Source organism: Pteropus medius, unplaced genomic scaffold (assembly GCF_902729225.1).
Source record: "Pteropus medius unplaced genomic scaffold, Ma_sr-lr_union100, whole genome shotgun sequence".
Classification (NCBI taxonomy): domain Eukaryota; kingdom Metazoa; phylum Chordata; class Mammalia; order Chiroptera; family Pteropodidae; genus Pteropus; species Pteropus medius.
Window position 1 is genome coordinate 929,412 of NW_024353905.1, and position 17,053 is coordinate 946,464.

General features: G+C 36.3%; 1 protein-coding gene and 1 pseudogene across 3 annotated transcripts in view; one reads left to right on the forward strand and one right to left on the reverse strand.

Moving 5' to 3' along the window:
* The window catches only part of FAM120C (family with sequence similarity 120 member C), a 97,705-nt gene that overhangs the window by 59,322 nt on the left and 21,330 nt on the right, over positions 1 to 17,053 (reverse strand). For all 3 annotated transcript variants that reach the window (XM_039851422.1, XM_039851426.1, XM_039851423.1), the window contains exon 4: positions 11,290 to 11,418. In XM_039851422.1, coding sequence (XP_039707356.1) covers positions 11,290 to 11,418 — 129 coding nt within the window. The remainder of the gene's footprint in view (positions 1 to 11,289; positions 11,419 to 17,053) is intronic.
* On the forward strand, positions 15,616 to 16,023 carry LOC120593559 (40S ribosomal protein S15a-like; annotated as a pseudogene).

A 17,053-nucleotide genomic window follows, 5' to 3' on the forward strand; every position in this document is an offset into this window, starting at 1 on the left:
ACAATAGAATATACAGATGTCAAATGATAATGTACACCTAAAAATTAAAATTTATTCTCCCTCTAAACAGCATCGCCTACTTAACACTAGCATTTCTCCCTATCCGACATGTTGATTTCTTTCTTTGTGGGTTGGTCTCTTCCTAACTGTATGATGCAAACAGCTAAAAATACAATGCAAAACTACAAAATGAATAAGAAAATTTGTCATAAAAGTCAGGATTTCCTAAAGCCAAGAAAAATAATGGAGGACTGCTCACATCATGCTAGAAGCCACTGACAAAGGAGGATCTGGTACAGTTAGTGTTTAACACCAATAGGAAGGTAGAAGAGAGAATTATGAAAGATGATGGCAGGAAAGGCACACGAAAAGGGAGTGATTTTGAATATCAACAGAATGTAAGCCCTTTCGTAAAATAAAGCTCAGATACACTTTTTATAAAAAAAACAACCCTCTTTATGATTGTGCTAGAAAGTTAAATGTGAAATAATGGATATTAGATTGTGGTATCACAACATTTTTTTAGAAAAATTTATGGCCCCCAAACCAAACACTGATATTTCATTCTTTACTCATTTAAAAAAAAAAAATCTATAAAGAGGTTTTTGTCCTGGATAAGAAGAAGTAAACTCTACCTTGTCCCCACTGAAGGTAGTTATAAAAACCAGGAGCATCTATTTAGGACTCTGAAAATTAAATAGTATCAGGAGGACTGGATAAGAAGACCAGAATTCAAAGTACTATAGAACCAAGGGTAAGGTTAGCATTTCTTTTTCCTCCAGTTATCTACCGGTGTGGACACAATGCAGCCTGAAATCTAGAAGCATCCATTGATGTGGACAGAGAGTACTCCAGGAGAAACCTTAATCTATTTGTGGCTTGAAGAGTGGGAAAGGGATCTCCAATAACTCAAGAAAGTGTATAGAAACACCCTGTTTTTATTCTATTTCTTTTTTATGTTCTCATGTGTGCCAGTCTAAAGCAAACTTGAGGTGGCAGTGGTGGCAACTGGGGAATAGCAGAAAAGTAAAACTGAATGAGAGAACCTTCTTCTCCAGCCAGAGAGGCAGTAGTTTCAACAGGTGGGGTGAGTCTTCGATGCTTTTTCTCTCTCTATCCTCATGCTACTTGGCCCCAGACACTGAAAAAAGGTTTCCTATGAACTGAGAAGTACTGAAGAGATCGCAGAAAGGGAGTAGTACATGTATGAATCTGACACTGAAAAGGAGACCATAGTTTCTGAGAACTGAAGAGATAAAACACAGTCCAAGTCATAGACTGGCCACTGGGTGGCATACACACAGGATCGATCCAAATAGGTTTGCAAAGCCTTTGAAAATTGTGCTGACATTGAAACCACGGTCCACAGAAGGATAATGAGAACTTGTGGTCTGAACCTAAATGGGTCAACTGCCTCCTAAAGCAAAACTACCAACATTCCCCATTATATTGAAACATGACCAAAAATTTCATAATAATCAAAATGTCCAAGAGCCAATAAAAAATTACTTGGCCTTGGGAAGAACCAAGAAAATCTTAACTTGCATAGAAGAATTTAATTAATAGAAGCCAATGCCAAGATGACGCACATATTGGAATTATCTGACAATGACTTTAAAACAGCTTTATAAAAATGCTTGCAAGTAAGGGGAACACTTTTGAAACAAATAGAAAGATAAAAAGTCTCAGTAAAAAAAAAAAAAGTAATACATGAAGAAGAACCAAACGGAAACTTTAGAACTTAAAAATACAATAACCAAAATTTAAATACAGAGAAAAAAAATAATTTAAAAAATAAAAAACAGTGCAAGGATCTATGGTATAATACCAAAAGGTCTAACATTGGTGCCATTATAGTCATGGAAAGAAAGGAGAATGTGGAACATTAAATATGAAGATATGATAAGTGAAAACTTCTCAAATTTAGTGAAAGACAAGCTTAGAAATTCAAAAAGCTCAGCAAATAGAAAAGAGGATAAATTCAAAGAAATACATGTCAGACACATCACAGGCAAATTCTATCAAACAATTAAAGAAGAAATAACACCAATTCTACATAATCTCTTCCCAAAAATAGAAAAGGAAAGAATACTTGCCAACTCATTTTATGAGTCCAGCAATGGAAACCAGACCAAGACAGCATTAAGAAAAACTACAGACCAATATCCTTCATGAAAATAAATGCAAAAATAATCAATAAAAAAACTAGTAATTCAGCAACATTAAAAACAAATGATATAACATGACCATGTCCTAGGAACGTAAGGATAGTTTAATATTTTTGAATATTAGAAGCATCTATGATCCAATCAATAGATGCAGAAAATGCATTTGACAAAATACATCTGTTCATGATAAAAACACTCAGGAAACTAGTAATAGAACTTCCTCAACCTGATAATGTGCATCTACAAAAGCTATAGTTAATTTCTTACTTAATGCTAAGTGAATGATTTCCCCAAAGATCAAGAACAAGAAAAGGATATCCTCTCTCAGCACTCCTATTCAACATTGTTTGGAAATCCCAGATAGTACATTAAGTCAAGAAAAAAAATAGCATACTGAATGGACAAGAAAGGAAAAGAAATAAAACTGCCCTTATTTATAGACAACCTAATTGTCTATGTGGAAAATACCAAGAAATCTACTAAAAATTCTTAGGAAGTTTAGAAAGGTTGTAAGATACAAGGTCAACACACAAAAATCAATCATATTTTTATGTACTAGCAACACCCAATTAAAAATTAACATGAACAAAACAATATCCTTTACAATAGATGCCTCAAATATTAAATATGTTAAGTATTATTATAAAAAAGCATGTATAGGACCTGCATGCTAAAAACTATAAAACACTGATAAAAGAAATCAGAGACAGCCTAAATAAATGGAGAGTCTTCATGGATTTGAAGATTTGCCCAATTCATCTGTATAATTAAAAGAATTTCAATTAAAATCTCAGCAGGACTTTTGTAGATATAGTCAAGACTATTCTAAAATTTATGCGGAAATGCAAAGAAACTAGAGTAGACAAAATAATTTTGAAAAAGAATAAAAATGGAGAACCTAATTTTAAGACATACCAAGAATGCTGCGGTAAGATGGTGGAGTAGAAAAATGCTGTGGTTGCCTCGCCCCATGACCACATTAAAATTATAACTAAATTATAGAACAATCAATGTGGAGAACCTTCCGAAAACTAGCTGAACAGAAGTCCTATAACTAAGGATATAAAGAAGCCATGTCGAGACCGGTAGAAGTGGAGACACAAAATGGTTGGCCCCACACCCACATGTGGAGGTTGAGAATCGGGAGGGATACCTCAGCTGTAGAGGTACCCCCTGATATATCAGGGGCCCCAGAGTGGTGTACCAGAACTGGAAAAAGAAGCCACCACAACATCTGGCTATGAAAAAGGTGGGGAGTCTGTCGGTCTGAGTATACGGAAAGCTGCTAGAAACCCAGGCACTCTTTTAAAGGGCCCATGCACAGACTCACTCGTTTGCAGGTACTCACGCTAGGCTCCAGAAGAGGAACGGTAGCTTGGGAGGTATCAGGGACACGCAGGGAAAGACTGAGTTGTGTGGCTTCAGAGCGAGGACTGGAAGGACAGCTTCCATGAACCCTGAGTTGGGCCTTCCTCCCATGCAGCTAGAAGGCAGGTGCCATCTTTTCTGTGTTGAGACCTCCCACCACACAGCCAAATCTGAATCTGCATTAACCCGGTAAACTCTGTTCACTCTACTCTGGTGACTCTTTGGGACACTGCCCCACCCACCTCACTCACCACTGAAACTGAAGGTGCTTTCCAAGGTGGGCAGCCATACTGCCCCATGTATCACAGAAGGCTTTTAGCAGTTGAGCCTTAAGGGCAGCCGGCAGGCAGAAGAAGGCCTGGGGGTGCCCCTGGCATTTTGTTGAGCTGCCCCAGGCCTGGCACTGGTGTCAGGCAACCTCAATTAGCAGCGTGGACTCTCCGTACAACATAAGTCACATGGCAGAGAATAAGATGGAGTAGATATACCTAATACATAGAAAAAACACACACACAAAGGAACAGCTAAAATGGGGAAACAAAGAAACATGTCCAAAAGAAAGATCAGGAGAAAACTCCAAAAAAAGAACTAAACAAAATGGAGATAATAAGCAACCTTCTAGATATAGAGTTCAAAACACTGGTTATAAGGATGCTCAAGGAACTTAGTGAGAACATCAATAAAAAGATAGTAAGCATAAAAAAAGAACACAGAAGCCATAAAAAAGAACCATTCAGAAATGAAGAATACAATAACTGAAATGAAGAATACACTAGAAGTAAGCAACAGTTGATTAATTGAAGCAGAGGACTGAATCATCAATGTGGAAGACAAGGTAGCAGAAAACATCCAGTCAGAACAGCAACAAGAAAAAAAAGAATCCAAAAAAATGAGAATAGTTTAAGGGTCTCTGGAACAACGTCAAGCATATCAACAATCACATCATAGGCATATGAGAAGGGGAAGATTTTTCAGAGAGAAAGGAATTAAAAACCTATTTGAAAAAATGACAAAAAAAATTTCCCTAACCTGGCAAAGAAAATAGACATATGAGGCAAGGAAGCACAGAATATACCAAACAAGATGAACCCAAACAGGCCCACACCAAGACACATCATTATTAAAATGCCAAAGGTTAAAGACAAAGAGAGAATCTTAAAAGCAGCAAGAGAAAAGCAGTAGTTACTTACAAGGGAGAACCCATAAGACTGACAGCTCATTTCTCAACAGAAACTTTGTAGACCAGAAGGGACTGGCATGAAATATTCAAAGTGATAAAAAGTGAAGACCTACAACCAAGATTACTCTATCCAGAAAAGGTATTGTGTAGAATCGAAGGACAGATAAAGAACTTCCCAGACAAGAGAAAGCTAAAGGAGTAAAGCAAAAACAAACCACTATTAAAAAATTGTTAAAGGGACTTCTTTTGGAAGAATAAAAAAAAAGAAAGAAAGATCAAAAATAAGAAAATGACAATAACTACATATTTATCAACAACAAAAAAAACAAAATATGAATAAAATTGCAATAACTATGTACCTATCAATGATCACTTTAAAGGTAAATAGATTAAATGCTCCAATCGAAAGACATAGGAGAGCTGAATGGATAAGAAAACAAGACCCTTACACAGGCTGTCTACAAGAGGCTCACTTCAGATCGAAAGACACACACAGACTGAAATAAAGAGATGGAGAAAGATATTTCATGCAAATGAAAATAAAAAGAAAAAAACTGGCATAGCAATACTTACATCAGATAAAATAGATTTTAAAACAAAGGCTATAACAAGAGACAAAGAAGGACATTACATAATGATAAAGGGATCAATGCAACATAAGGATATAATCCCTGCAAACATTTATGTACCCAACATAGGAGCACTGGAATTTATAAAGAAAATATTAGTCGACATAAAGGAGGAGATCAATAGTAATACAGTAATTATAAGGAACTTTAACACCTCATTCACATCGATGGATGGATATTCAGACAGAAAACCAATAAAGAAACGGTGGTCTTAAACAACATATTAGACCAGATGGAATTTATATTTTTAGAGCATTTCACCCCAAAGCAGCGGAATACACATTCTTTTCAAGTGCACAGACGTTTTCCATGATAGACCACATACATGTTAGGCCACAAAACAAGCCTCTATAAATTTAAGAAGACTGAATCATATCAAGCGTCTTCTCCAACCCCAATGGTATAAAACTAGAAATCAATCACATGATGAAAACAGAAAAATGGAGAAACATATGTTGGCTAAATAATGTGCTACTAAACAATGAGTGGGCTTACAATGAAATTAAGGAAGAAATCAAAAGATAACTTGAAACAAATGAATATGAAAACACAATGAACTAAAATCTTTAGACACAGTGAAAGCAGTCCCAAGAGGGAAATTCATAACAATACAGGCCTACCTCAAGAAACAAACAAAAATCTCAAACAATCTAATTCTACACCTAAAGAAACTAGAAAAAGTCCAACAAACAAAGCCAGTGAGAAGGAAGAAATAATAAAGATCAGAATGGAAATAAATAAAATAGAGTCTAAAAAAATACAAAAGAACAATGAAAGCAAGAGCTGATTCTTTGAAAACGATAAACGAAATTGATAAACGTTTTACCAGTCACATTAAGAAAAAAAGAGGAACTAAATAAACAAAATTAGAAATAAAAGAGAAGTGACAACAGACACCACAAAAATACAAAGGATTTTAAGAAAATACTACGAGTAATTGTATGCCAACAAAGTGAACAATCTGGAAGAAATGGATACATTCCTAGAAACACACAATCTTCCAAGAATGAATCAAGAAGAAACAGAAAATCGGAAGAGAACAATTACTACCAACTAAATCAAATCAATAATCAAAAACTCCCAATAAAAAAAAAGTCCTTAGACCATCAGATAGCTTGACAGGTGAATTTTACCAAATATTCAAAAAAGAATGAACGCCTATTCTTCTCAAACTATTCCAAAAAATTGAAGAAGAAGGAAGGCTCCCTAATTCTTTTTACAAGGACACCATCACCCTGATTACAAAACCAGACAAAGACATTACAAAAAAAAAGTAAAGAGGCAGATATCCCTGATGAACATAGATGCAAAAATCCTCAACAAAATATTAGTGAACCAAATCCAACATTATATCATGATTATGTGTAATTTATTCAATGGATGCAAGGTTGGTCCAACATACACAAATCAATTAATGTGATACATCACATTAACAAATTGAAAGATAAAAATCATATGATCATTATCAATAGATGCAGAAAAAGTGTGACAAAATCCAGCTGCAGAAAAAGTGTGTGACAAAATTCATTTATGATAAAAACTCTCAGTAAAGTAGGAATAGAGGGAACATACCTCAACATAACAGAAGCCATATGTGACAAATGCTCAGCTAACATCATACTCAGTGGGGAAAACCTAAAATCGTTTTCCCTAAGATCACGAACAAGACAAAGATGTCCACTTTCAACACTTTTATTCAACATGGTATTGAAAGTCCTAGCCACACCAATCAGATAAGAAAAAGAAGAAAAAGGCATCCGAATTGAAAAAGAAGTAGAACTGTCATTATTTTCAGATGACATGATACTATATAAAGAGAACCCTAAAGATTCCACCAAAAAAACTATTAGAATTCATAAAAGAATTCAGTAAAGTAGCAGGATCAAAATTAATCAGAAATTGGTTGCATTTTTATATACCAATAATGAACTATCAGAAAGAGAAATTAAGAATACAAATTGAATTTGCAATTGCATCAATAAAATAAAATAAAATACCTAGGAACAAATTTAACCAAGGAGGTAAAAGACCTGTAATCAAAAAATTATAAGACACTGAAAACAGAAATTGAAGATGATACATATAAATGGAAGCATATACTGTGCTCACAGGTAGGAAGAATTAACATCGTTAAAATGCCCACACTACTCAAAGCAATTTATAGATTCAATGCGATCTCTATCAAAATACCAATGGCATTTTTCACAAAACTAGAACAAATAATCCAAAAATTTGTATGAAACCATGAAAGACCCTGAATAGTCATCACAATCTTGAGAAAAGAAAACAAAGTTGGAGGTATTACACTACCTGATATCAAACTATAATACAAGGCTATAGTAATCAAAACAGCACGGTACTGGCATAATAGACACATAGATCAATGGACCAGAATAGAGAGCTCAAAAATAAACTCATATTTGTATGGTCATTTAATCTATGACAAAGGAAGCAAGAAAGGGATACAGACAGTCTATTCAATAAACTGTGTTGGAAAAACTGGACAGACACATGCAAAAGACAGGGAAAAGACATCCTACTGAATGAGAGAACATATTCACATCCGATAAGGGATTAATATCCAAAATTCATAAAGAACTCATAGAACTCAACACCTAAAAAACTAACAATCCAATTAAAAAATGGGCAGTGGACCTGAATAGACATTCCTCCCAAGAGGACATACAGATGGCCAATAGACATATGAAAAGATGCTCAATGTCACTAATCATCAGAGAAATGCAAATAAAAGTACAATGAGATATCACCTTACAGCTGTCAGAATGTCTATCATCAATAAATTAAAAAAAACAAGCGTTGGCGAGGATGTGGAGAAAAGTGAACCTTTGTTCAGTGTTGGTGGGATTGCAAATTGGTGTAACCACTATGGAAAACATTATGGAGGTTCCTCAAATAAATAAACATAGAACTACTTTATGACTCAGAAATTCCACTTCTGGGTATCTATCTGAAGAAATCCTTAACACTAATTTGAAAAGCTATACACACCCACTATGTTCACTGCAGTGCTATTTCCAATAGCCAAAACATGGAAGCCACCTAAGTGACTATTAACAGACAATTTAATAAAGATATAGTATATATATACAATGGAATATTACTCGGCCATAAAAAAATGAAATCTTACTATTTGTGACAACATGGATGATGGACTTAGAAGGTATTATGCTAAATGAAATAAGTCATACAGAGAAAAAAAATACTATATGATCTCACTCAAATCTAAAGAACAAAATAAACAAAGAAAACAGAAACAGACTCATTGACACAGGAAACAAACTGGTGACTGCCAGATGTGAGGGGGGTTAGGGGACTGGGTGAAAAAGGTGAAAGCATTAAGAAGTACAAGTTGGTAGTTACAAAATAGTCACGGGGATGTGAAGTACGGCATAGGGAATATAGTCAATAATAATGTAATAATTGTGTATAGTGCCAAGTGGGTACTAGACTAATTGGGGGGATTGCGTCATTAAGTTATATTAACATTTAACTACTATGCTGTACACCTGAAACTAATATAAAATAATATTAAATGTGAACTGTAATTGAAAAATAAAAATAATAAAAAATAATAAATGAAAAAAGAAAGTAAAGAAAAAGAACTAGAACTATTTAAAAATAATAAGTAAAAACAATAAATTGACATTGACTGAGCAAACATTTAATTCTGAGGAGCATTAGTGTGGCCTTCACAGTGTCTATAGCACACCCTTCCTTGTGATCTTATTCCTATGGGAACTGTTTTTACAATTCTTTGTGGTGTAGGAGACTAATAGAGATGCAGATATGTCCTGTCCAGTAGAAACAGTTCTCCAACTGTGAAAAACCAGTTTTCCTCAATTTGCATATTCATTTCAATACACCTGATCTTTAAATGTGCTCTTCAGATTCTCTTCTGAACTAGATATAAGATTTGTTTTTCTCATGAGTTAAATAAAATCTTTACTATGGGTTTTAAAAAATAGCATCCCTAAGTTGGTTCCCTCTGTACTCACAATACACACTCACATTTTTAAAAAAAGGCTTACCATAAATCTACAGTATTCAAGACAATGTGCTATTTGCAAAGAAATAGACACATAGGTTAATTGAACAGAATAGAGTCCAGGAATAGATTCACACAAACATGGACAATTGATTTTTGATAAAGGCAATTCAATGGAGAAAGCAGTCTTTTCAACAAAGTGTGTTGAAACAATTGGACACTCATATGCAAAAACAAAACAAAAACGCTTCCCACTTTATACAAAAAGGAACTCAAACCAGGTATTTGTTCTAATGTAAAACCACATAATTTTTAGAAGCAAACAGGAGAATTTGTCATGCCTGCAGTTAGGCAAAAAGTTCTTAGGACACCAAAAGTGTGATCCATAAAAGATAAAAACTGATAAAAATTTTAAACTTTTGCTTTGCAAAAGACACTGTTAAAACAATGTACAGGCAAACTACAGACTGGGGGAAAATATCTGCAAACCGGATATCTGACAAAGGATTTGAATGCAGAACATATACAGAGCTCTCAAAACTCAAAAGTAAATAAACAAACAACTCAATTAAAAAATGAGGAAAAGACTGTTAATGAACAGACCATTCATCAAAGAGGATATATAGATAGCAAATAAGCACAAGAAAAAAATGTTCATCACTAGTCATTTGAGAAATGCAAATTAAAATTATGATGAGCTACCACTATACACCTATTAGAATGGCTATAAAAAATAATGACCATAATAAGTGCTTACGAAGAATGGAACAGCCACTCTGGAAAATGGTTTGGCAGAGTCTCATAAAGTTCAAGTTAAATATACACTTACTATATGACCTAGGAATCCCATTCCTAGATATTTATGCTAGAGAAATGAAAACTTATATTCATACAAAAGCCTGTACACAAATGTTTACAGCAGCTCTATTCACATCACCAAAAATTGGAAACAACTCAAATATCCTCTAGGGGTGGATGAATAAACAAATGGTGGTATATCCACACAATGTATACTATTCGGCAATGAAAACAAATGAATCATTGATAGATGAAACATGCGACAACTTGGAAGAATTTCAAAAGCATTCTGTTGAATGAAAAATGCCATTCTCAAAATATTACATTCTGTATGATTCCAGTCATATGTTATTCTCTAAAAGATAGTAAAAGAGAATAGATTGGTAGTTGCCAAAAGACAGGGATAAATTTGGGTATGTTTACAAAGGCATAGCCTGAGAGATTTAGGGTGGTTCAACTATTATGATCCTGATTGTGATGGTGGTTATATTAATCTGTACATGTTTTAAAAATTCATAGAACTGAACACACACATACAAAAGTCAGTTCTACTGTATGTTAATTTAGAAAATAAAACTGAAAAACCCAGAGTGCAAATATAAATTAAATTGTTAAAAATAAAACTAACTTATTTTACTAACTTTTTTACTAACTTTTAGTTTCACAAGATGAAATCCCAGTCGAGCCCTTTTTTCACTATTAACAATGAAATATTGATCTTTGTTTTATGTGGAACTGCTTTAAGTAGTCTTTTTGTATTACCCATTATCCTTCACTAAGCAAGACATACTTTATATTAAAATATACACTGAAACAAAAAAAGAGTAGAAGTGATAATGCTGCAGTGATAATATAGCATGTTTCTCAGTAATGAGATTTAAAGTGACTTTTTTTCTTTATTTTCTAAATTTTCCAGAATAAGCTTGCATAATTTTGATAATCAGTGGATAAATGGTAAAGGACCCTTTCAATCCAGGCCTAGTAACGTTTTCTCAAGGAAACTTTGGGGCACCTGTATGTAAAAATGAGAAAACAAGCAGCTAGGAGGAGAGAAGGTAGGCAGCCCACAAAAGATCAGATTTGCTGGTGGTACTAGTGAAGGTAAGAAAAGAGATGACTCCTAGGAGGAGGCTAGCTTACCTGAGACTGTTTGAAAACATCCTTCCCAACCACATCCAGGTTAGAGGGGTCTTTGATGGAACTAACATACTCAGATACAGCCTTGATCACCACATCACAGGGAGGAAGAACCAGCTGATGAGCTCGGACCTAGAAGACGTAAGATAAACAAGGAACACTGACTTCAGACATGAGTCACTAAGAAAAAGGATGAGGTTGAGGTGATATACAAAATTCAAATTCAGTAAATCCACTGAGAGAGTTAAAATCTGTTCTATAAAAAGTTTTCCCCCTAATTCTCAGCACATAATACTTGGAAAAGATTGAAAAGTATAAAAGAAAGATAAAATCATATCATCTATAATCCTATTACAGAGAAAGTCACTATTTTATGATGCTGCCATAATTAATCAGTTTACTTTCATGATATATTTTGGCTGCTTCCAATTTTTTGCTATTAAATGTAATGTTGTAATATGTGGACCATGTAAACTAACCACAAAAAGGCCTTTTTTGAGACAATCAGGAAAACACACAAAAAAAGGACTAGATATTAAGACAATATCAAGAAATGATCATTAATTTTGTAAGGCGTAATAATTGCACTGTGTTTATGTATGAAAATGCTTATATGTTTTAGAGATGCATACTGAATGTGGGACTGAAATTACTTAAGGTATGGAATTTATTTTAAAATATATTAGCAACAGCATCACAATAGTAATTGTGGCTATACCTTGATAACCGTTGGAGCTGGAAGATGTTACAACAGTATCTCACTATATTATATAATTTTCTCTACTTTTGTGATGTTTGAAAAACTTTAAAGTAAGGTTTTTTAATGCTGTGATAAAATATAGGTATGATTTGTTGTCCATTTTCCAATTATTTAATTATAAGCATCCTTAAATGGTAATTACTGAGTCAAAGGATATAAACTTGAAGGCTTTTCATATAAGTTATTTAGGCAAAGGGCTGTACCATTCATTCCTTCAACAAATATTTACTGCCTACTGTGTACTAAGCATTGTTCTAGGCATCAGGGTTATAGCCATGAACAAGATAAACAAAGACTCCTGCCTTCCTGGAAGCTTACATTCTAGTATAGGTGTGTTGGGATGGGGTGAAGGGAATCTAACAAACAGAATAAATACATAAAATGTAGTGTGTTTGGAGAAAATCTAGGCAGAATAGGGGCTAAAGAATGCCAGTGAGTATGTTTGTGTGTGTGTGTGTGTGTGCGCGCATACACATGTGCATATGATTCTAAATAGGGTGGTCAGGAAAGGCCTCACTGAGAAAATAGCACTCAAGAAAACCTACAGGAGTGAAGAAACAGCTTTGTGGAGGGAAAAAGCCTTTCAAATAGAAGGAATCATAAGTGCAAAGGTTAGAAGAGCAAAAGAAAAGGGAAGATGAAATCAGAGCTGTTACAAGGGGCAAGACAGTACAGGGCTTTGTAGGCCATGGTAAAGATTGGGTGAGTGACATGAAAAGCCACTGGAGTATTTTGAATAGAGAAGCAACATGATCTAAGTCAGTTTTTAAAAGGATCACTCTGGCTGTTGTATTGAGAACAGATTAATAGATTAGAGGCGGCGGAAGTTGATGGGAAGAATGCAAGCAGAAGACCGATGATTAGTAAGCTGTTATAATAATCCAGGCAAGAAAAAATGGTGACTTGACCAGGGTAGTAGCAGGGAAAAATGATGGTATTTGCTGACATAAGAGATGTGGGACATGAGGAAGAGAGAGAAGTCAAGGATGACTCCAAAGGTTTTAGCTTGAGCAATTGTAAGGGTGAGGTTGTCATTAATGAAAATGGGGAAGGCTATGGAAAGAACAGATACAGGGAAAGGATCAGGAGTTTCCATTTGGACATATTTCTTTGAAATGTTTAATAGGTCATTAGATATTAGAATCTGGAGTTCACAGGGGAATTCAAAGCTGAAGACATATATTTAGGAGTCACCATTGGATAGATGGTCCATCACTGGATAGATAGAAAATCATGACACTAGATGAGATCAATCACCAAGGCAGCATCTGTAGATAGAAAAGAGAAGGGACTGAAGATAGAACTCTAGGACATTCCAAAGTTAAGAAGTAGAGAAGAAGATAAGGAAGCAGCAAAGGAGACAGAAGCAGCGGCCACTGAAGTTGGAAGGAAACCAGAAGAGAGTGGTGTCCTTAAAGCCACAGGAAGAAGATGTTCTATGGAAGAGAAAATGAACAACTGGGTCATATGCTGCTGACTGGTCAAGTAAGGTGAAAACAGAGAGCTGGCCAATGGATGTATTAAAATCAAGGTCATTCTGACTTTATTAAGAGCAATTTCAGCAAAGAAGACTGAAGAGAGAACAGGGAAAAGGAAAAGTAAACAGCTGAAATATAGACACTCTCCAGAAGAGTGTGATATAAGAGAAGAATATGGAGCAGTAGCTTGGATGAAGTGAAGTCAAGAGCAGGTTTTGGAAGAGGGGAAAAATGGCTTAGATGATAGAGGCTCTGTTCATCCCTCTGGCAACCAAATCAAAGTTGTGACAGAAACAAGGAGCAAGCAGCAAGGAAAATCACCTGGGAGCTAGATGAACAAGACACACAACTAGGGAGAAATTTAAGAAATTACCCTGCAACGGTAGAAGGTAGGATGGGGAGAGAACGTGAGGTTGTCCAGTCCCCAGCGGCTGAGTGAGACCGAGGCTGCAGCAGCAGCAGCGGCAATGGCAGCGGCAGCGGCAGCGGCAGCGGCAGCGGCAGCGGCAGCGGCAGCACCTCTTAAAGGGGCCGCATCCGCAGCGGACTTCTGTGGTTGACGGACCTGCTCGCTCTGAGCACCGGTGCCACTTCAGATGCACAGTGGCTTACAGGGTGACACTGAGTTGTCGGAGTGAGGGCCAGAGGTGAGACTCGCATATACAGAAGTGGCAGCGGTATCCATTGTTCCTTGTTGAGCCCTCCCTGCTCCCAGTGCATGGACACAGCACCGCCATAGCCGAGATGCTATCAAACTGGATAAGAGGTTGCTCCGCCCCGAGGATCTCCTGAAACTGCCTCCTCCAACTTGCGGCTCCACCCCACCCACATCCAGGTGTATCCTCAGCAAGTCAGGTGCTCCTTGCTGAGCAGCGCCAAGACTCACACTGGTGGCAGCTGGACTCAGTTTCTGGTGTGGCCTTTTGAGGCAGCTCTAAGAACAGCATCTGTGGATTGCTTGCTAAATCTTAACAGGTGGCCTCGGAGTGACACAGACTTGGACTAAATTTAGCCTGCAGCTGAACCCCTCTCAGGACTGTGCCACTGGACACCTACTACACAAAGCCATACTAATAAGACCGGGAGACTTAGAAGCTTAGCTTAGTACATAGAAACAAACACAGAAAGGCAGCCAAAATGGGAAGACAAAGAAGCAGAAACCATATGAGAGAACAGAGCAGAGATCCAGGAATAATGGAGTAAAGCAATCAAACAGATACAGAGTTCAAACCACTGGTTATAAAGATGCTCAGTGAACTTAGGGGAAGGGTAGATGAATTCAGTGAGAACTTCAACAGAGATATAAAACATAAAAATGGAAATGGAAATTATAAAAGGGAACCAGTCAGAAATGAAGAATACATTATCTGAAATGAAAAGTATATTAAATGGAATAAACGAAGGAATAAACGAAGTGAATAAAGATCAAATGACCTATATAGAAGATGGGAAAGCCAAGGACACTCAATCAGAATGGCAAGAAAAAAGAAGCCAACACAATAATAATAATTTAAGGAGCCTATGGGACACTATTAAAGGTAAAAATATCCATGTCATCGGGGTACCTGAGGGAAAACAAGATATTGAACAGCTATTTGAAGAAATAATGATGGAAAACTTCCCTAACCTGGTGAAGGAAATAGACATAAAACCCCAAGATGCTCAGAGTCCCCAAAACCAGGAACCCAAAGAGACCCACACCAAGACACATTATAATTAAAATGCCAAAGGTTAAATACAAAGAGAGAATCTTAAAAAGTAGCAAGAGAAAAGCAGTTAGTTACCTATAAGGGAGCATCCATATGACTGGCAGCTCATTTCCCAAAAGACACTAGGCAGTACAGCAGGGCTTGGCACAAAATATGTGACGTGATGAAAACCCAGGATCCACAATCAAAAATATTTTATCCAGCAAAGCTATCATTTAGAGTCAAAGGACAGATAAAGAGCTTCCCAGACAAAAATAAGCTAAAGGAATTTATCAACACCAAGCCAGTATTACAGGAAATGTTGGAGGGACTTCTTTAAGAATTGAAAAACGTGTATCGAAAACATGAATAAGAATGGTAATAACTAGCTCTTTCTGCCATCTTTCCGTGCCGCCATAATGGTGAGCATGAACATTCTAGCTGATGCACTGAAGAGCATCAACAATGCTGAAAAGAGAGGCAAACACCAGGTTCTTATTAGGCCATGCTCCAACGTCATCTTCTGGTTTCTGACTGTGATGATGAAGCATGGCTACGTTGGCAAATTTTGAAATCATTGATGATCACAGAGCTGGGAAAATTGTTGTGAACCTCACAGGCAGGTTAAACTAGTGTGGAGTGATCAGCCCCAGATTCAATGTGCAATTCAAAGATCTAGGAAAATGGCAGAACAACTTGCTCCCATCCCATCAGTTTCGTTTCATTGTACTGACAACTTCAGCAGGCATCATGGACCATGAAGAAGCAAGATGAAAACACAGGAGGGAAAATCTTGGGATTCTTTTTCTAGGGATGCAATATATATGTTCAAATAAAATGCCTCAGTGGACAAAAAAAAAAAAAAAAAAGAATGATAATAACTACATTCCTATCAACAAGTACCTTAAATGGAAAAGAATTAAGTGCTCCAACCAGAAGAGTGGCTGAATGGATAAGAAAACAAGATCCCTACATATGAGGCCTACAAGAGACTCATTTCAGATTAAAAGATACACGTAGACGAAAAGGAAGGGGATGGAAAAAGATATTGCCTTGATGGACCTAGAGGGCATTGCATTGAATGAAATGGGTTAGATAGAGGAAGATAAATATTGCATGATTTCACATACATTTGGAATCTAAAGAACAAAATCAACAACAAAAGTGGAAATAAACTCATAGATACAGAGAATTTTTTTAGGGATACTAGATGGGACGGGGGTTAGGAGAGAAAGAGGGCAAAGGGATTGAGAGGTGCAGGCAGATGGTTGCAGAGTAGACATGGAGATGTAGAGTATAGCATGGGAAAGATGGTTAATAATGTTGGAATGAATATGTGGGAGGAGGAGGGGTGCTAGATTTGGTGGTGTGAGTTGTGCTTTGCGAGGTGTGTGGATCTCTGATCAATATGCTGTACAGCTGAGGCTGCTGTGTTGTATACCAACTATAATTGAAAAAAAAAACTCATTGAATTGTACAATGTAAATGCAGGCAACTCGTTGTCTATTATATTTCAATAAAGACAGAAAAAAAAGAGCAGGTTTTGTTTGATGTTTTAAGATGGGTGCATGCTTATACATCTGATGGGAAAGAGCGAATGAAGAGAGGGAAACTGATGACACAGGATAAAGAAGGGAGAATTGCAATAGTGATACCCCTAAGTTAGCTAGAATGAATGGGATCTAGTGCTAAGAGTGTAGGAGTTGGCCTTAGATAGAAACATGGACAGGTCATCCACAGTAAATAGAAGGTAGGCAGAGCATCTGGGCATACAGATGCATGCAGGAGAGAAGATAAAAGGATTGGAGCTAGTAGAAGTTCTCTCCTCATTGCTTCTTTTT